The sequence below is a fragment of the Choloepus didactylus genome, chromosome 10 (genome assembly GCF_015220235.1).
Source record: "Choloepus didactylus isolate mChoDid1 chromosome 10, mChoDid1.pri, whole genome shotgun sequence".
Taxonomy (NCBI): domain Eukaryota; kingdom Metazoa; phylum Chordata; class Mammalia; order Pilosa; family Megalonychidae; genus Choloepus; species Choloepus didactylus.
Window position 1 is genome coordinate 106,182,379 of NC_051316.1, and position 20,714 is coordinate 106,203,092.

At 45.6% G+C, this 20,714-nt stretch overlaps 1 protein-coding gene across 3 annotated transcripts in view; it reads left to right on the forward strand.

The window, feature by feature from the left end:
- ASTN2 (astrotactin 2) overlaps positions 1–20,714 on the forward strand; it is a 926,574-nt gene that overhangs the window by 508,284 nt on the left and 397,576 nt on the right. For all 3 annotated transcript variants that reach the window (XM_037797191.1, XM_037797194.1, XM_037797193.1), the window contains exon 11: positions 17,258–17,408. In XM_037797191.1, the coding sequence (XP_037653119.1) occupies positions 17,258–17,408 (151 nt within the window). The remainder of the gene's footprint in view (positions 1–17,257; positions 17,409–20,714) is intronic.

Below are 20,714 nucleotides of genomic sequence, written 5' to 3' on the forward strand. Positions count from 1 at the left end.
AAAAAAATGCAGGAGGGTTCAGTTTTCTCACTTTGCTTGTGTGCATTCTGCATTTGACATGCTTCACAGGCCAGCACTGTGTCCACCCCTTCCTCACCCACACACTTTCTTTTCCAGCCCCCAGCAGGCCAAATGGTGGTCTTCTCTAGAAAAACCTGACAGAGCAGGCCTGTGGACGGTAACTGTATCTTCACATAGCTGTAGATCTCTCTGACAGCAGGCCTGTGGCCAGGACTTTTTGCTGCCTGATGTTTCAGGTTCTCCCTGATCCTTAGGAGGTAGAGGCAAGGGGGTGATGCCAGAAATGAGGGCTCCACTGCTCCCCCATCCTCCCTGGACAGTGCCACAGAGAGCCTACTCACCCTTTTGACATATGAAAGGACCAATTTTCCTTTTTTTCTTGCACAAGACAAAACTAGCAGTAAATGATAGCAGTAGACATTTGTTGATTAACTGAATGAATGAATGATCATGCTTTCAAATGAGCGAGTGACTCTGTTGACAATAGAAAAACTGAGCCTCAGAAAAGGGAAGTGACTGCTCAAGGACTCTCATGTCAGGAGCAGAGCAGAGAACTTGAACCCACTTCTAGTTCCAGGTTCAATGGCCTTCACCTGTGCTCTGTGGACTCCCTGGTCACACCGGTCCACAGGTTTAGGCCAAAGATTTGTAAGTGATATGGACTTCTTGATAAAGCCTTCCTGGCTAGCTGGTTGGGAGACTGAATTTCTCAAGCAGCTTTATTAACGTTAACCTCAAGGTGCACTCTTTGCTTATTTTTACTCTTTCCCTGCTATTTGCCCCCTGCTCTTCTGGACAGAGACAGGGCCATGATGGAGGAGGCCCTTCCTCCTTTGCCTTCCGCCTCTGCTGGTCTCAGATGGTACCAAGTGGCATTGTTCCTGGTCTTGACCTCCTGGAACTCAGCGTCCTCTCTTAGCCTCTTCTCCAAAAAGCCTGGAACCTTTGTCTGGCTCTTGTGTTGACAAAACTCAGGGCACATTGAACCAACCTGAATGCTCTGAACTGAAGTGTTTCTTAGCAATGTGTAGACAGGATCAATTTTGTCATTCTCCTGTCCAAAGGCCTCCGACAGCCACCCATGGAGGCCCACAACAATGCTCAGCTAAGTGATGTGGACCTACCATGCAGGGCCACCTTGAAGAACTTCCAAGGGGTACATGGGCATGGATAGTTTTGAGAAATTTATTTTCAGATCCTGGAAAAATATCCCTCTGCTTAGGATTCAGATTCCCGGGAGTAAAGATCTGATTGGTCTGGTTGTCAGTCCACTCGTGCACTTGTAGGCCAGAGGAAGGCAAGACACCTCAACTGATGAACTGACAAGGTTGTATCCAATGTATAGGTGTGTAAAGAGGATGGGAGGCATGTTAATTTCCACAGAATTAAATGAGGATGCTTTTACCAGAGGAAGGGGACAGGGATGTTACATAAACAAGTATAAGGGCTGCCCACTTTGTTGTCTCACCCCCATCCACAAGCTTCCAACCCAGTTAAATGCCACCTCCTCCTTGAAGTCTTTTTTCTCCCATTATAGTGCATGTGTGTTTGTGTATATATTTTCTTAGTTCAAAAAATAACAATATTATAAGATAACTTTTTACATATAATGAGCTGTACTTGGAAATCATGATTTTCAATTTTCACATAATATTCTGTTGTGGAAACAAACCATAATACTCATAAGCATATCCTCATTAATGGATATTTTTTCCCCACTGAAGAAAATGCTGTTATGAACATCTTTGTCTGTACAACTTCACCTGCTTTGCTCATTTTTTCTTTTGAATTTATTACTGATTACTGTGGTCACTAGGTCAAAGTATATGACCCTTTCAAGAATTTTGATATATTTTGCCAAATTGCTTTCCATAAATTTTGGTAATTTATACTCCCACAAGTAGACTAGGAAAATGAGCACTGAACTACGCCCTCATAGGTAAGAATTACTGTTTGACAAAAATATTCACTAACTTGGTTGTGAAAACTAGTATCCTCTTGTCAAATAAATGCAAATTAAGATATAGGCAAGCCTTTGGAGAATAGTTTACACTTAAGGTTTTCATTTCTCAAGCCCACCTTGTTTGTAATCTAGTCTCCTTATTTTTTTGCCTTTTGCTCCCCACTCATGACACTAGCTCATACATAAGGGCCGGTTTTCAGCCCATGATCCTCTGCTCCTGCCCCCTCATTTTCCTCCTCTTCCTCCTCCCATAGAACCATCATTGATGTTTTTAAAATAATTTACTTTTGGTTAAGCATATACTCACACACAGTTCAAAATTCAAAAGATCCTTGTTGACGTACACACCAACTCCTACTCACTCCCCTAATCCCAAATTGGAAGTGACCTCCCTTCCTGAACTCCTACAGACCGCTCACAGTCTTTTCTCCATGTCTTTTCTGTTCTTCAAGACTGTTGGCTTTGTCAGGGCAGAGACCACAGTTTATTCCTAGCTGTATTTTTGACTGCTTGTCACACAGGGCTGGGCATAGTAGGTGCTTAGTAAATATTGTTGTGATGGATGGATGGATGAATGGATAAATGGATGGATGGATGGATGGATGGGATGGATGCATGGACAGATGGTTGGATAATTATTTAATAGCTCCTAGAGAAATTAGGAATCATCTTTTCAAGCTTTGGATACCTACTGGTCTTGCAATTATTGATGATCAGAGGGCAATTACCTGGTGATTTTCATTATATAAAAAAACCCATTCATTAAACTGTGCTACAGATAACCCTGATGCTTCAAAGTGGTAATATTTCTTATTCAGCAAATGAATTTACTAGTGTTTAATTACTGTAACTCACTGTCCACTATACAATTTTTTTTTTCTTTGCCATTAGCTGAAAGACTGGACACAGCCTTTTCCTGCCTAGGATTTCTGAGATACAGGATACAATAATTCTTTGTTGGCAGGTAGAGGTGCCTGTGTTTCATACAAGCTGGGGTCTCTTGGGAAATTGCATTTTCTCCTAACCTGTCAACACCATGAAAAGACAGCAACCACTCCAGGTGGTGACTCAGAGGTACAGTAAAAGGGAATTTACACTTGCTGGACTCTTGATCTATGCCTGGCAATGCGTGAGGTGCTTCATATGGCTTACCTCCTTTTGTTTTCATATCAGTCCTAAGAGGTAGGTGCTATAATCTCCATTTGAAAAGTAGGGAAGCTGGGATCAGAAAAATCGAGTGATTCTCACAAGATCACCCAGTAAAGTACAGATTCTAACTCAGTTTCTTTTCACTCTGACCTTGAATAATATTCCTGTGCTCCAAACTGTGTTCTTTCCCCATTTCTTCCTTGCCTTTATTCTAATAACACTTGGAATCGTATCTGTTCCCTACATCCTTGTAAAATAGAAGTCTGTTTCCCAGGGTCCCTTTCCCTTTGCTGGCATGTGGTCCCCTCAAATGCTCTCTTGTCGTCCTTCTGCCACCTTTAAGGCCCAACTCAAACTCCCTCCTCTGGGGAGACCCTCCTGGTTCTGCAAACTGTGGACACTGCCCAAGAAATCAGGAAGTTGTGTTTTAAGCAAGGAATTCAACCTCCCAGAGACTCAGTTTCTTCACCTGTCAAATGGAAACAGTGAGACCAAGGACAACTTTGATAGCCCATTAAAATGATGTCTGCAGCATCACTTTGAAAATGACACAATGCTACCTTGCAGAGGGTCGTTAAAACAACAAGCACTGCACTGGTTAGGGTTGATTTGGCCCTCAATCACAGGCCGTCTGCCATTAGGTAATTTTTGCACGTTGCATACGCTTCTTTCCCACCTAAATCCAAGTGCTTTGAGGACAAGGAACATCCCTGTGCACCTCCACAGGCCTAGGACAGTGCCTGGGATATGGTGCTCATTAAGCATAGCCTAAATGTTGAATGAGCAGGGTGCAGAGGCAGAACCGAGCTGAGCTGTGGGAAGGAGGCCTCAGACTCCTGGGCAGGCCTTAAAAATTTTCCAGGCCCTTGTTCTGAGAAAGTAGGGTCTTCTACCAGCATAGAGCATCAGGGCACTTCCTCCAGGGCCCACAGGGAACAGAGCAGCTGTGTCCCTGCTCCCTCTTGGGGAGCTGCAGCAACTTCTGAAGCAGTTCACCTTGAAAGCAACCTGAGGGAACATTAAGCCCAGCCTTTTCTTCACAGATGGGGAAACTGAGGCCCAGAAGGAGATGGGACTTGCCCCAAATCACAGTGAACTAGTGGCAGAAACAATTTGGAATCTCTCAGACTCTCAGTTCAGTACTCTTTCCACTATTCAACTCTCGGCCAGCTTGCTCCTGAAACATTTAGGGGTTACAAGTGACTGTCTAGTTCCTAAGCTGTCTCTGTTACCCCACATTTCCTAGAAGGCTTCAACCCACTCCCGTCCTGAATCTCTGCTGAATTTTGCCCTGGTCATGTGCACGGCTGTGGCCGTCTACAGTCAGGAGGTAATCATGGCACGAGGGATGGTACTACAAAGCCGCTTTAAAGGACACATGTGAAGAGAGAATGTCCAGCCTGGTGGCTGCTCTCTGAACTGAAGTCTGGGGTGCATCATGACCCTGCGCGTGGCGTGGGAATTACCAGGTCTTAAGGGGCTGAGAGTTTCACACTGATCTTCATTTTCATCATCTCATCTCCCCATGGGGAAGGCATCAAGGATACAGGGCCTTCAGCTCTGGAAAGCTTTGATTCATTTAAAAGCCTATTCACCAGAAAATTGGGCCAGAGGTGGGCGTGAATTCCACAATGTGTTCTCATTGTTGTTTATGCAGCCCTCCATTCATTCAAGCATTCAGTAAATATCTGACACACACACACCCCACCATTAAGTATCGTTGTGCTAGGCTTTGGAGGGGCAGCGATGAGAAACCCCAAACTCTGCCTTTAGAAACTCAGTCTAGTGGGTGCAATAAAACCCCACCCGTCCTCTCCTACTTTCCCCTCCCTCCTCTACCTTTCCTCCTCTGCCTCTTTCCTTCTCTGCTTAGACATCCACTATACCCTTTTCCGGGGCAAGTCCTGGGCTGCCCTTCTGATTGCTCACAGTGGAGCTGGCTTGTAAACATTTACCTTGTGAAATAGGTTGGCAGTAGGGTCAGATAGCATGGAAGTCAAAAGCACCTCCAGCTTCCATGGCCGACAGAGTGGGGTTTGAATTTTGATTAACTCTGTGACCGGAAGCAAATCTCTCACTTCCGAACCTCAGTTTTCCCATCTGAGTGGGGTTGCACATACTTCTTTCCCAGGATGCCTTGCATGAGAGAATGCAGGTGGAGAGCTCCCCATAGTGCAACATTGGATTTAAGGGAATAGTATCTTGCTCATCACCCTGTTATTAGTCTTAATAAAACACTCAACATTGAGTGAGGAGGCTGTGGAGAACATGATTAATTTAGCTTGAATAGGTGAAGAGAGGAGAGGTTTTGAAAGACAGTGGGGGAAGTGGTTTCCAGGCCCTTTATCACCCAAATGAGCCCGATATGCACTGGCCAAGAGAAGCTTATGAGATTGTAAGCCAGAGTCTCTACCTGTCCCCATCCTTCTAAACACCTCGTATTTTTCAGAAACCCCTCACCCCTCCCTCCACCTGACTCAGATGTGGCCAGCAGAGCTTGTACTCTGGGATTCACTGCAGGCCTCAGCCTGTCCCCGGGAGGAAAGCAGGAGCACAGGCCCCTAGCAGTGTCTGGGTGTGAGAACACTCCCCCAGGACCGTGGCTGCTGGGTGACAGCTGTCTGGAGAGCAGGCTGTGGCCACTATTGTCACTGCGCTCACCATCAATGCTCCCCCCATGGACTGGTGGCTGCAACTGGCAGGATAGTAGGTGGGGGGGGGGGGAGGGAGGCAGGTGTGCAAGGCAAGGGAAGGGGAGGAGGGTTGCATTTGGGGAAAATAAGCAGCGTTTGCCCAATTGCCAAAGTTCTATTGCTCAAGCTGTGCGTTCCAGATTCTGACATTGGGTGACTTTTCTGAGAATGCAATCTTTTCTAAGTGGCATTTGTTACCACAACGAGAAGAGAACGTGGACTTTAGAGCCACACTGGCTCCACCTTTAAGAAAGCATGTGATCGTAGGTGTCTTTACTACCTCAGGTTCCTTATCTGTCAAATGGGTTAATAATATCTGCCTTACGGAACTGACCTAGAAAACGCTGATGAAACATCTACAGCAGAACCCAGCAAGTTTCCGTTTCTCCTGCCCACTGCACACCATTATAATGGACTCGCTGCCTGCTTCTCCTCCCTCCTCGTCTCTTCTGCCTTTTAGCCACTCTGCATAGTGACACTTTCTGTGCCTTTCTCCTGCTCCTTCTCTCTCCTCTTCCTTCTCATCATTATCCTCATCCTCCTTCAAGGCCCAAGTCACCACTTCCTCCCCTGGGAAGCCTTCCTCAACCACCCAGGCAGAATTCACTGCTTCCTTTTGGAGGATCTCACAGCTTGTCCTTATGCATCTGTAATGTATTTTGCTCACTGGGCTTCATAATGTAACTCTTTGCTTGCTGTCTCTGCCCACAGTCTGCACACCTGAGGACAGGGGCTTTGTTTCGGCTCCCCCAGATGCTGAGTATATAGCAGAGGGCCTGGCACCCACTGAGTGCTCAGGAAATGTGGAAATAAATCCAGCCAGCATACATTCAGCAGTCCAAGGGATAGGTGGCTGGAATAAACTTCTCATACCCTAAAAGGAACAGAGGGGAGACAAAAAGAAACTAACCTTTGCACATTTGCACAGGTGCAGTGCCTTGCTCTCAGCCAGTCCCCCAGCTGCTCACACTGCAAGGAAATGTTGCAGTGGCACTTTTACAGATGGGGAAACTGAGACTCAGAGAAGGGAGGCCACTCATGCAAGGACAGCCCAATAGCTTTTTAAAACTTTTTTCTGAAACCAGTCTCTTCTTTCACCACATCACATGTGCCTCACAATGTTATTTGGTGTTTTCATAGCTGAGTTTTAATTTCCTGTCTCTTCATATCTGAATCTGAGCTTCTGATGACTTTCACAAAGCAACAGATATTTGGAGGGAAGCATCAGTCTGGGCAGGGGTTCTTCACCGGAGTCCATGCTGGAGGGCCATGAACTTACTTGGGAAAACAATTATATCTTCACTTTCACTCATCTTTCATTGGAAATTAACATTTCCTTCTATTATAAACACGGGCAATCAATGTGGATATGTTAACAGTAACTGTGACTTTGTCGCCAGGAGAAATCACATATAATTCTGTTTCATATTTCATTTGTTGCAAATGTCTGGAAATGTAGTTTATGCTCATCAGTATTTTGAATTTATTGTTGTTATTACAACTGCTCCTAGATCTTTTTATTTCATGTGTGATTAACAAGCATATGTATTATCATATCAAAGTTGGCTTTTTAAATACATATTTTGATAAATGGTTTCTTTTATGTCCATCTGTGAATTGTTTCTTTTCACATTTGGTTTTATGCATCTCAAAGCATTATTCTAAGATGTGGCCCTTTAGCTTCTCCAGGCTGTCAAAGAGGTCCTTGGCACCAAGTTACAAACCCCCTCCTCTGGGCTTGAGTTATTGTTAGCAAAACAGAGACCACAACAATAAAAACCACTGTGTATTGGTCTTTGTTATGTGCTTGGTGCTGAATGGCAGGATGTTTCACGTAAGTTTTCATTCATTCATTCATTTATTCATTGTCCAACAAAGATCTGGGCATCTGTACCAGGTGCCGGTCTCTCTTCTAGGCGCTGGGCACTGGGCATGCCACAGTGAGCGTGACAAAGCCCCTGCCCACAGGGAGCTCTTAGTATCCCATGCAATCCTCACATCAACCTAAAGAGCTTTAAGAATTGGTTATTAGGTTTATTACTTTTTACTCTTAGGTCTAGTATGAGTCCAAGCCTTCTTCATGGTGACTCGGTTGTATTTCTTATTTCCCTGCCAACTGCATAAATCCCTTGATTTCCTCAGGTATAAAACAAAGTAAATAAATTATCTCTCTCTCACTCTCTCTCTCTCTCTCTCTCTCTTTCTCTCTCTTTCCTTATCTTTGAACATGAAATTGACAGTTGGGAACACTGTCAGCCTTCTTGGGAAGCCACAGAATGCTATTAAAAACTTGAGCTGAAAGGACCTTTATAGGTACAAATAGGGAATCTAAGGCCCAGAGAGGGTGGAAGGTCACCCAGAGACACACAGGAGATTGAGGCAGAGCTGGACCCATATCCCAGGGCTGTGTAATACAGGGCAGTGCTCTTCCTGGCCGAGGACATGGCCTTGTCTACTCTTGAACGTTGGCTCTCCCTGCTCAAGGCAGCTCCCGCTGGGGCCCCAGGTTGTCAGGCCACCCCCCTTGCTAGGCAACAGGGTGTACCCCCAGCTTGGGGAAGATACTGGCTTTCTGTGCAAACCCTCCTGAGAACCTCGTATTCTCCTGCCTCTGGAGACCCATCGTAATGAGCTGTTCTCTGAGATGAGAGATGTGAGGCACTCTCAATGACTGCATGTGGGTATTTCATGAATAAATGGCCCCCCGTCCGCAGCATTTGTCAGTGAACCTCTTTTTCTTTCCATTTTTTTTTTTTTTAATAATGACTGGATTTATAAGGGGCAAGAGAAAGGGGGGTGGGTGAAGAGAATTTCTTGAACAAGTACAGGGAGTTGATGATAGCTTTTGCTGGTGGGACGGTGGTCAAGGAGATCAGATTGACTCATGGTTGTATGCACAGCGGAGGGGAAAGGGGCACTTGTCACGGCACTTCCTGGGAAAGCCCTGTTGTGACCGAGGCCACAGGATGGTTTGCTTTCAGAACCTGACACTCCACAGGGAAATTCTCCCCACTCCATACAGCAGATTGGTCCTTCTGCCATAGGCTGGTGCAATACCCTGTATTTTTTAAGCATCTATCATAGTTTGTAATTACAGATATGGAAAGAAATGTAGAGATAGTGGTAGAGCTAGAGCTACAGGTAATCGAGATAGACAAACAGAGGTGGGGCGATGGGGAGGTGTAGAGGTAGATGCAGATACTGTTGAGTGATCCTGTTATATTGACTAGGCTTTAAGCTCCAGGAGAACAAAGTCCACATCTGATTTTCTCTCTTCTGTACCCTTGACATCCAGCCTCCATGGGAAGTTCTGGGTAAATATTTGTTAAATGATCAAATGCATTGACAAAACACAATGGCCCTTTATTGAGGGCCCCACTTTGTGTCCTGCTGTGATGAGGGGCTTTTCCATCGTTTCTCTCATTGAGTCCTCACCATGACCCTGTGAGATGTATCTTATGGTCCCCATTTTGCAGATGGTCTGTGGACACAATCATTTTCTCTTTGTTCCCAAGACCACACAGTTGATGAGCCATATTTGTCACCCTTCCTCCTTCCCTGCCTGCACTTATTCAGGGAACAGCTGCAGCCAGCTCAGGGTGCTGGGGGCTGCGAGCGAGAACTTTCAATACTCAGGGCGCTTCCAAGCTGCTCAAAGGCACAAGACACTCCCAGGGGGTCATGAGACCACTCCGCACAGCAATACGTATTCCTGGCCTCAATTAGTGCAGACCGTAATAGCTAGGGGATGGGGAATTGTGTCAGCTGGCATGTCAGTCCCAGCATCTCCAGGTGGGACGGGATCTTAACGGGGAAGGCAGGATGCCAGCAGGATTGGAGTCACACACCCATGGGGTGGAGGTCTGGCTCCGCCGCCTGGGCTCGTGATGGACACGGAGCAGGTGCCCTCACCTCTGTGAGTCCCGGGTGGTGTGTGTGAACGTGTGCATTTCCTTTTTAATCGACAAAATGGGGATAATAATAGCACCATCCCATCAGCTATGACAAGAATTAAGTTAAATAATCTGTGTTCAGCCAGAGTTCTCATGTCATAAATTCTGAAGCCATTGCTATTGTCCTATCACCACGTTGTTGTACATTCCCACCCTGGAAGCTTGACTCTGCTCCACGACCATCCTGGAAAATCGCCATCCATCCTCTGCAACCCGCAGCGGTCAGCAGAGGTACTTTGGGAAGTAGCATTCCCATTGCTGAATAGATCAGACTTTTGAAAAGCCCAAATCAGCCTGCCTGTGGCTTGCCCCAGCTCATTCCTCTCTTTATCAATGAATCCTTATGAAGCAGTTACCAGGGGCCAGGCAGTGTATTAATGCTTCACCTACAGAATCTTCACTGGTCCCAACACATTTCTTGGCATACTGTAAACGCTCATTAAACATTAACTATTGTTGTTATTATTATGATGATTTTTATAAAATATAAAATCTATGTTCTCCCTGTGGTGGCAGCCCATAGCTCCCAGGGTGAAGTCCAGAATCACCCCCTCAAAGCCTCTTCTCACCTGGCTCAGTGGATGCTGCTCCGGCCATCACACCCCACTTCCACCCCACCACTTCAGCCTCCTCGCAGGGCCTGAAGTTCCGCATCAGGATCTACCTTTTCCTACCTCTAGGCCCTATCACTTTACATCCCTCTGCCTGGAATACCCTCACCCCACACCACCCTCCTTCATTTGGCTAATTTATTTTCATCCTTTATGCTTTGGGTTCAATATTGCCTCCTCTCAAAAGCCTTCTCAGACCCTTTTCTTCCCAAGTTTGTGTTAGGAGCCTTATCTTTCTGGTCCCATGGCACATGTTGTAGTGCTAGGTTAACATATTAGGATCAATGAAAATGTTAAACAATTCGAGGTCCCAGATCCTCCTTCCCTTCCACTTCATTGAGCTCCTTACATTCTCAAGGCACAATATTTGCAACTTAGGGATATCCAGACAGTACTAATTACTATCAGTTATTAGGCACTTGCTATATGCCAAACATTTTACATACATTATCTAACTTAATACTCACGCTAACTCTGCTAGCCAGGTATTAAAATCCCCTTTTTTTCAGATGAGAAAATTGAAGCTCAGAGAGTCTAAGTGACTTGTCCAAGATCACATAGCAAGTGAAGCTGGGATTCCAATGCAGGACAGTCTGAGGCCAGACAAACCTGCCCTCATATCTGCTATTCTACACTGCTGCTCAGGCCCTTGGTTGCTGAGAAGTCTCCACGAACCCCAAGATGGGGTGGGGCAGAGGGAAGCTTGCTTCTTACCAAGCGGCTGTCCGTGGTTGCTCCCTGCCTCTGTGCTCTGCAAACAAGGCTGCCCTTCCTTTCCAGGGAATGATTAGTCTGCATCCATGGGGAGCTTGTCACTGTCTCACCCTGAGCCATCCATTCCCACCTCTGTCTGAGTGACACAGACCTTTCCTGGTGTTTATTAACAGCCGGCCATGTCAGCATCTGTTCCCAGCCGCCCTGCCTAATGCTCACCCTGCGTGGGGCTCAGGCTGACACGGCCAATTGAGACCCAAATGATGTATTTGCACTTGAGCAATCAGGTAATAAGAGGATGGCAGCCTCACCCAGCCTGGTGGGGTCTGGCTGTCTTGGTTATGAAGGCAGCATTATTAGGAAGGAAAAAAGAGAGGATTAGGCTGTCAGAGCTGGAATAGTACTTGGAGAACATCTTGGACAATGTCTGAACTTGAACTTAGAAGTTGCAGCAAGAGAGGCACAGAGAGGCCAAAGCAGAGCCGGAATAGGAAGCAGCTCAGTACCTGATATGCAATGGGTGTGCAGATCATTGCTGAATGAATGAATATATCGAGTAAATTTGCACTGGGTTTTAGAATATGCAAAATTCTTTTATGCATTATGTCACTTTGTGCTCACAATAATCCTACGGGTTTGAGAGTGGGACAGAGTGTTTTTCCCATTTTACAGATGAGAAGACTGAATGAGTTCAGAAGAAACTTCATGTAGGAGATAAAAAGTGGGTTCTGGAGTAGGGCACACCTGGGTCAAATCCCAACTCCAACACCGACTAGCTGAGTGAACTTAAACCTGTGCCTTAACCTCTTGGCACTTCAGGTTTTTCACATGTAAAACAGGAAATGTCAATATTCAGCAAATAGCCTGAGGGCCAAATCTAGACTTCTTTTGGAACACAGCATGCTCACTCTTGCATATTGTCCGTGGCTGCTTTTGCACTACAAAAGCAGTGTTGAGTAGTTGTGACAGAGATTCTCTGCCCTGTGAGGCCTATTTACTGTCTGGTCCTATACAGAAAAAGTTTGCCAACACACATTATGTGGGTGATTGAGAGGCATGGTTGAGAGATGAAAAGTCCGCTGCACAGCACCTGGGGTGGGGTAGGTTCTCCACTAATGTTGGTCTTTTCTCCTCTCAAATGAAGGCTCAGACTGCATGGAAAGTGGCTGCATCTTAACACTTTTCCTAAGATTTTGCAAACCTTGTGTATTAGTTAGGGTTCTCTAGGGAAACAGAATCAACGAGAGATATCTAAGAATGTAAGATTTATAAAAGTGATTCATGCAACTGTGGGTATGCACAAGTCCAAATTCCGTAGGGCAGTCAGCAAACTGGCAATTCCAATGAAGATGTTCAATGAACTCCTCAAGAAACGAACTGGCAACTTTGACGAACTCCTCAGGAGATGAACTGGGATCTTCGACGAACTCTTCAGGAGATGAACTGGGATCTTTGACGAACATGTTCAATGAACTCCTCAGGAAACGAACTGGCAACTTCAACGAACTCTTCAGGAAATGCTTCTCTGGTCAGCAAAGAAGTGAAGGTCTTCTATATGTCTTGCTTTAAAGTCTTCAACTGATCGATTGGATTAAATCCTGCCAACTGCATTCTCTCATTGTGGAAGACACGCCCTTTGGTGAGTCATCAGTCACAGCTGCAGCCAATTGACTGATGATTTAATAAACCAGCCTGTTAGTTTATTAACCAGGCACAAATGTCCTCACAGCAATGGTTAGGCCAGTGCTTGCTTGACCAGACAGCTGGGTATCATCACCTGGCCAAGTTAGCACATGAACCTAACCATCACACCCTGTAAATACCATAGTGGACCATGAAAAGTCAGGGGTCGGAAGGCCGGTGTGCTGAAGGAGCACTGGAGTGAGAGTTGAGGACAGTGCCCTAGCCCTGACTCTGTCCTGTGAGAGCTGGAGGACTTCCTCAGAACTGTGGGTAGGGGTTGACTCTTACTTCCCTCAAAATTCATGTTTGTCCAGAACCTCAGAATGTGACCTTACTTGGAAACAAGGTCTTGCAGGTGCAATTAGTTAAGATGAGGTCATATTGGATTAGGGCTGGCCCTAAATCCACTGGCTGGTGTCCTTACAAGAAGAGGGTGGGACCCACTCAGGCATGCACAGGGAGGAAGACCATGTGATGACAGAGGCAGAGATTGGAGTGATGTAGCCACGAGCCAAGCAATGCCAACAATGATGGGAAACCACCAGAAGCTGGATGAGGCAAGGAAGGATTCTTTCCTAGAGCTTTCAGCAGGAGCATGGACTTGCCGAACTATGAGAGAATCAATTCCTATTGTTTTAAGCCACCCAGTTTATGGTGCCCTGTTATGGCAGCCCCAGGAGATGACACCATGTGGCCCCCTTTCACTCTACCGTGGATTGGGGCTATTGTGAGCTGCACACACATGGGTACCTCTGGAGGTACACAAAAGACACATGGGCTCTGCCCTTCTGGTTCCTCCTCTAAAGCATGAAAGGAACAGACACAGATTCCCACCCACCTTACCGTTAGGAGAACTCTGACTTGCCCAAGGACACAGAGCAAGTTAAAGAAGCTTAATCGTGGCGTGGAGAGCTTAGAACCAGAAGCTAGGCAGATCTGAATGCAAACTCTGGCCTCACTGCTTTGTACCAGGACAAGTGACATAACCTCCCAAAACCCAGCTTCTCTAAGCTGTACAATGGAAATAAAAATGTGGACTTCATAAGACTGTTGTACAAATTACAAGGAACAGTACAGATAAAGGATTCAGCACAGCTCTTGGCACATGTCAGGTGCTAGGGAAGCATAAAGGATGAAGACGGTGTTGGCAACGATGATTATTTCTGGCAAAGCAGGGACTCTTACCCAGGTCTTCTGGTTCCCCACTGTGGGACCATGCCCGCACCCCACCACTGACCCCAGTGCTGTTCTGTTAATCCCTTTGCCTCCTATTGAGGTGCCTCTAAGATCCTAACATACCCTAAACCCTGGATTTGGCAGCTGAATGAGGGATTAAGTCCCCGAGTTAAGAAAATAGCAGCATCTGCCTTAAGCTCTTTCTCTTCTGCACCCAGATTCTTCATTTGCTGGCCTGACACAATCACTTCTCTTGACTTAGTAACAGCCCCTGTGTCAGGTCTTTGCGTTTGAAGTAATGTTCCCCTCATGTAACTGATGTTTATGCAGAATCCATCCTTTTAACAGCTAGCAGCCTCCTTATTTGTGTAGCCTGAGCTGTCTTTGGTTTCTGCTGGAAGGTGACATTTTTTGCTTGTTTTCTTGCTTCACTTTCTTTGTTTCTTTGTGTTATCCTCTGTTTCTGCTCTGTATTTCTTTGTGTGCATTCTTTTCCACTCAATCTTTCTCTTCACTTCCATTCTCTTTCTTCTTCTGGTTCACTCCCATATTCCCTGTGTTTTTACCATGCTTTTCATCTATATGTACACATTTGTTCTCTTTACCTCTCTTTCTCCTCTTTTAATCTCTGCTTCTTACTCCTTTTTCTCCCTCTTTCTTCCTCCTGCTCACTCTCTCTTCATTTATCTCTCTTTTCACTTATTATTCTCTGCCTCCATCTCCTTCGCTTTTAAACTCTAATTTGACTCCTGTGTTTTTCTTTCTTACTGTCTCTGTTTCTTCCTCTCTTCCTCTCCTCTCTCTCCCTCTCCCCCTCTCTCCCTCTCCCCCTCTCTCCCTCTTTTCTCCCCTTCTCTTCACCTCCCCCTCCCCTCCCCACTCCCTCTCCTTCTCACTCATCATCTATCTATCACCTCTGGCTTACTGTGTGTGATCCTGTCTTTCTGTTTCTCCTCTTTCCATGTTTCTCTCTTTTCTTACTCCCTCACTTTCTCAGATCATCTCTGCTTCTCTCTTTGTCTCCCCCTGTCTCTTTCCATTTTTTCATGTCTCTCTAAGGGTGTTAATATTTTAATAGCTTTAATGTCTTCCCAGGACCCTCAGCCCTTTTCCATGATTCAAAAGTGGCAAATCTTCCATGAGCTCCATTTCAGAAACTGTTGATTGTCTCTCCACCCTGCACCTGTTGTACTCACTCTGTACAAAGTTAGGAAGCCAGAGGTTTGTCCCCACATCTCTTGTCATGCCTTCTCCTTTGAATCTACCCCAGCTCTGAACCTGAAGTGTTTGTACTGGTAGCCCAGAGTTGGGGAGCAGGGATCCTGTTGGAGAGACTACAGCCTACTCTTGTTAAATCTGCTTTTTGGTGGAGACTGCAACTCTGCCTTTAGATGCTTCTTTATTTCATTTGAAAAGTACTTACTTAGCACATGCTCCTTACCAGGCCCTGTGCCGGGGGTGAAAGAGGGATGAATACATTTTTAGCCCTACCTCTCTAGGAGACCATAGAACTGATAATTAATGTCATTGAGATCATAGGTTTAGGCAAAGCACTCAAAAGGAAAAGGACTTAGGTCCAGCTGGGGAAAGGAGAAGGTTTCACAAAAGAGGTGACAGTAAGCCAGGTGGAAGTAAGATCTTCGCCAGGTGGAAATAAGGTCTTCATCCGACATCACTGCTGTATCCCACATGTCTAGAACAATGCCTGGAGCATAGTAAACACTTAGTAAATATGTGCATATGAATGACTGAATGAACTAAAATGTGTGAATATATGAATGACATATGAACAGAGTTTGGAAGAATGCCTAGGATTTCATCCAGGTAGATATATTAGAGTTGAATATCCTAGACAAGGAAGAGCATAATTAGGGATTCTGGGAGGTGAAGGGGCACCCAGATCCCCTCTTCAGGGCCAGCCTATCTGACCCCCAGCTGTGAACGTCAGCTGCTGATGGCCCACAGCTGAGTCTCTCATGGGGCATTGCGTTCAGCCACAAGGAACTGCCTCACCCAAGGATATCCACCTCCCAGAAGGCAGCCCTTGGCCAACGACTGGCTGATACGCAGATGCAAAGCCTGGATCCTTTGCCTCAGTTCCTGATATCCTTGAAGGGCTGCCCCAGCTCCAGAGCTCCCCGCAGGATTAACTGAGGCTTCAGATCCAACCACATTGCAGGTCAGCCTCTCCCTTTGCCCAATCCTGCCTTCCTCCCCTCCTAGAGGTGTATCACCCAAGAGGCCACCCACTGTGTGCAACCCTCTATCTTAGCATCTGTTTGCAGGAAACTTGACCTACAGTTGTGTGTTCAGGGGATGAGAAGAGGACTGTGGCGAGCAGAAAGAAAATGGGTGGGCAGGGACCAGATTATAAAGAGCCATGACTACCAGGTTAACATATTAAGATTTTCTTCTCTATGTAATGGGAGGGATTGTGAAAAGAGGTATCTGATCAGAGCTGGGATTTACCAAATTCCTGGCAGTCAGGATGAAGGATGGACCAGAAAGGAATAAGACCAGAGGCAGGGAATGAGCTAGGAGACTCAAACCTGGAGCTCCAAGACTGACGAAAGGAACAAGAGAAGGCATGGAGGATGCCAGTGGAGTCCATGACCTTTCTGAGAGCTGTTGCTACCAGTATTGAAAGTGTGACTTGTATGCAATAGTCTGAAAACGTATATACTGGGATATTAGGACCAGTTACTTCTGTATTCTCTCTGGGCTCTGTTTATAGACTGTGTGATTTGAGGCAAGCACCACAACTTTTTTAATTTCAATTTTATATCCATAAAGTAGCAATCATAGTAATGTGCCCATTTTGCAGAGTTGCCATAGGGAGCTGTTGACTATAGAAGCAGCTATGATGCAAGTTAAGAGTTGGTAAGTGGGAAGAGCTTTGTCTTTGGATCCAGATGGAGCTTGGTACAGACTTTGGTTCTGCCACTTTACAAGCTGGGTAGCTTTTAGCAAACACTTCACCTCTCTGAGCCACAGTTCACTCATCAGTAAAACGGAAATCTAATACCTACCTTCCACAATTATGAGGACAAATGAAATAAAGGGTATAACTCTATCACAACTACACTTAAGCACCATGGCAACTGATGGCATACTGTTTTATTTTTCTTTTTGTTTTTCTTATTATTTTACTTACAAATATTTATTTGTATTGTTTTCCTGATTACAAATATATTTTAAAAAATTGGTTTTAAATGTAGCAAATGAATATATAATTTTTAAAATTTAATTGCTTGCAGATCTCTCTGGGCTTTAACCATGCTCTTTCTCTCCAAGGGAAGAGGCAATGCTGTCCACATACTTTGAAACCATCAATGACTTACTGTCCTCCTTTGGGCCGGTTCGTGACTGCTCGCGGAACAATGGGGGCTGCACCCGCAACTTCAAGTGTGTGTCTGACCGCCAGGTGGACTCCTCGGGATGTGTGGTAAGTGCCCATTGGCCCAGGAACCTGCACTGGCCCAGGTGCCAAGGCCAGTTGGTGGAGGCTCTGTCCTCTGAGTGGGAGCTGGTCAGGGAGGATCATTCTCCTGTTTCTTGCTTGTATGGCCTTTGGCAAGCCAGGCTGCTCCTTTGAACTTCGGTTTCCTCATCTGCAATGTGGGATCATTAAACCTACTTCATGGAATTTTTTGAAGAATAAATGAAACATTACAGATTGAGTACCTGACAGATTGTAGGTCCTTGAGAGACCCCGGCCTCAGAAAGCGTCAACCCATTTGGGAATGAGGTAGGGCATGTCTCATCTCTGTGAACACAATGAGGGGCATCCTGGTGAAAGGTAAATTATATAGAGAGTAGGCATTTTGGTGTGGTCCAGAAGTGGAAGTTTCATTTGAGGCCTAGGGTTTGTAGAAGACTTTCTGGGAAAGTTGTTGTTGGAACTGGCTTCAAAAGCTGGGTTCATTTGCATGAGGAAAAGAGTGGTGATGGCCAAGGCACAGGTGGGGAGATGGGAAGATAGCATTTGTTTGCATGGCGTTTTAGTATCTGATGTAGAATGAGGACACAGAAGAAGATATATAAGTTTCCCATTGCCTACAGAAGGAGGTCCCAAACTTGATGATTGTTCTATAAGACTCACCTAGGGTGTTTATTTAAAATGCAGATTCCTCAATTCTATGACTAGAAGTTTTGATTCCTTAAAGGAGGGTGGGTTCCAGGCATTTGAGTTTTTAACAAGTGTGTCTGTGTGTGTGTGTGTGAGTGTGTGTGTTGGTGTGTCTTTAAAGCATGCTTGAGAAAACCTGCCCTACAGGATAAACTTCTTAGGCTGACATTCAGTGCCCTTCCTAATTTGGCCCCTCCCCCACCTCTCCAGCCATATTTCTTAACCACTGTACTTCATTCTCCGCTAGAGTCAAATGGAGCTAATTAGATGTAGTTCCCTGAATATGTGTGCCTGTTTAATGCCTCAGGGCTTTTGCCCGTGCCATCCTTTCTGCCTAGAGTGAATTGCTTTGCCAGCCCATGTAGCGAACAAGTGGACATCTTTCCAGACTTGCCCCCTTTATGAAGCCTTTTCCCTTTTCCCTTGGAGAAGTGTCCATGCTATTCTAGGGATCATTACTGTATTCTGTACCCACATCTGGTATATCACCTATGACACTTCATAGCACAGACTGGCTCACAGTTAATCTTTCTTAATAAACAGAGGGGTCACTCAGTGACTGTGATTCAGCTCAGTACCCCAACAGTACTCATCTCAGTAAATAAGGAAGAAAGGAAAAAAAAGAAGAAGGGAGGGATGGGGCCAGGGATTGAATCTCTGCTCTGGGCTAGGCTCTCTGAAAGAGATCCAAGGGAAGGAGAATGCAGGCTGCCCTTAAAGCACCTACACCAGCCAGGGAAATAGACAAAGGCCAGGAGAGCAGTACAAAGTTCCTAGAGTATGAGGTGTGTTCTAGTTTGCTAATGCTGCCGGAATGCAAAACACCAGAAGCGGATTGGCTTTTATAAAAGGGGGTTTACTTGGTTACACAGTTACAGTCTTAAGGCCATAAAGTGTCCAGGGTAACACATCGGCAATCAGGTACCTTCACTGGAGGATGGCCAGTGGTGTCCGGAAAACCTCTGTTAGCTGGGAGGGCACGTGGCTGGCATCTGCTCCAAAGTTCTGGTTTCAAAATAGCTTTCTCCCAGGATGTTCCTCTCTAGGCTGCAGTTCCTCAAAAATGTCACTCTTAGTTGCACTTGGGGTATTTGTCCTCTCTCAGCCTCTCTGGAGCAAGGGTCTCCTTTCAGCGGCCATCTTCAAACTGCAGTTCCTCTCTCGGCTTCTGGGCATTCTTCAGAGTGTCCCTCTTGGCTGTAGCTCTTCTTCAGAATGTTCACTCTCAGCTGCACTGAGTTCCTTCTGTTTGTCAGCTCATTTACATGGCTCCAGTGATTTAATTCAGACCCACCCTGAATGGGCAGGCCAACACCTCCATGGAAATTATCCAATCAGAGTCATCACCCACAGTTGGGTGGTGCACATCTCCATGGAAACACTCAGAGAATTACAATCTAATTAACACTGATAGGTCTGCCCACACAAGATTACATCAAAGATATTGGCTTTTGGGGGGACATAATACATTCAAAGTGGCACAAGGTGATGCAACAAAACTGTGTTTCAGACTCAAAGATCAACAGATCTTCAGATTTGGATGGACAATTGAAGATTTTATTGGTTAGCTATCTTAGGGTTACAAGAGACAGAAACTCATCTCGAACTAGTTTAAACCAAAAGAGGAAATATATTGACTTGAATAACTTTGGAAGTCCAGACACTGTTGGATTGAGGGGCTCCGACAATGAAATTGGGACCCTGTCCCTCTCCTGCTTTTAACCCTCTCTACTCAGGGAGTCCTGCAGGACAAGTACACCTCTTTTCTATACCCTCCAACCAGAGTCACAGGATCTCAGCTCACAGGGCCAACTTGGTTCTCATGTCCATCCCTGTGCCAGTGTCTGAGCTCTGAGGCTTGGGCCAGGAGTCAGCTGCACAGGAAGCATAGCACTGAGATGGCCGAAGGCATGGGCTCCCAAGGACTCCCAAGGACTCCCAAGGAAAAGTGCGCTGTTATCAACAAGTAAAGGAGTTACAGGTACTGAATTGGTATATAACTGTGGCTATCTACTTCGAAGTACTGCAGCCCATCTCTTCATTTTGCATATTAGAAAACTGAGGTCCAGTGAAAGAGCAGGGGATTTGCCCATGTCATAGAGCTATTCAGTGACTACACAGGACTCAGAGCATGCCCCCAATCAGTGTTGTCTCCCAAACATGAGGGTGACTTTTCTGAAAAGATTAAGCTGTCTGCCTCTTTCATCTTTTTCCCACAAGTTCTCTTTCCTCAACTTTTTAAGCTCCTTATCCTTGAGGATTTATGTCCACGAAGAACGAACCCTTAGAGTTCAGAGATTTTGTGTTTGTATGTGTGTGTCTAGGCAGGGGTTGCCTCCCCTTCCCACACATTAATTCCATGTCTTCATAATAACAGGGTAACATCCACTTTTACACTGAAATTTAAAAATCCTTTTATTTCTCTGTAGACTTTCCATCATGTCTGCAAAAAGAAACTTAGCTCTCATAGCTCTTCCTTCTAAAAAACAACTCCATCCTTAAGTTTTTATAACACTTCAGAGTTCATAAAGCACGTCCACATCCAATAACATCCTCACCACAACCCTGGACAACAGGTTCTCTCGGTGATTTGGAAACTGGGAGTCAGAACTTCCAAGGTCT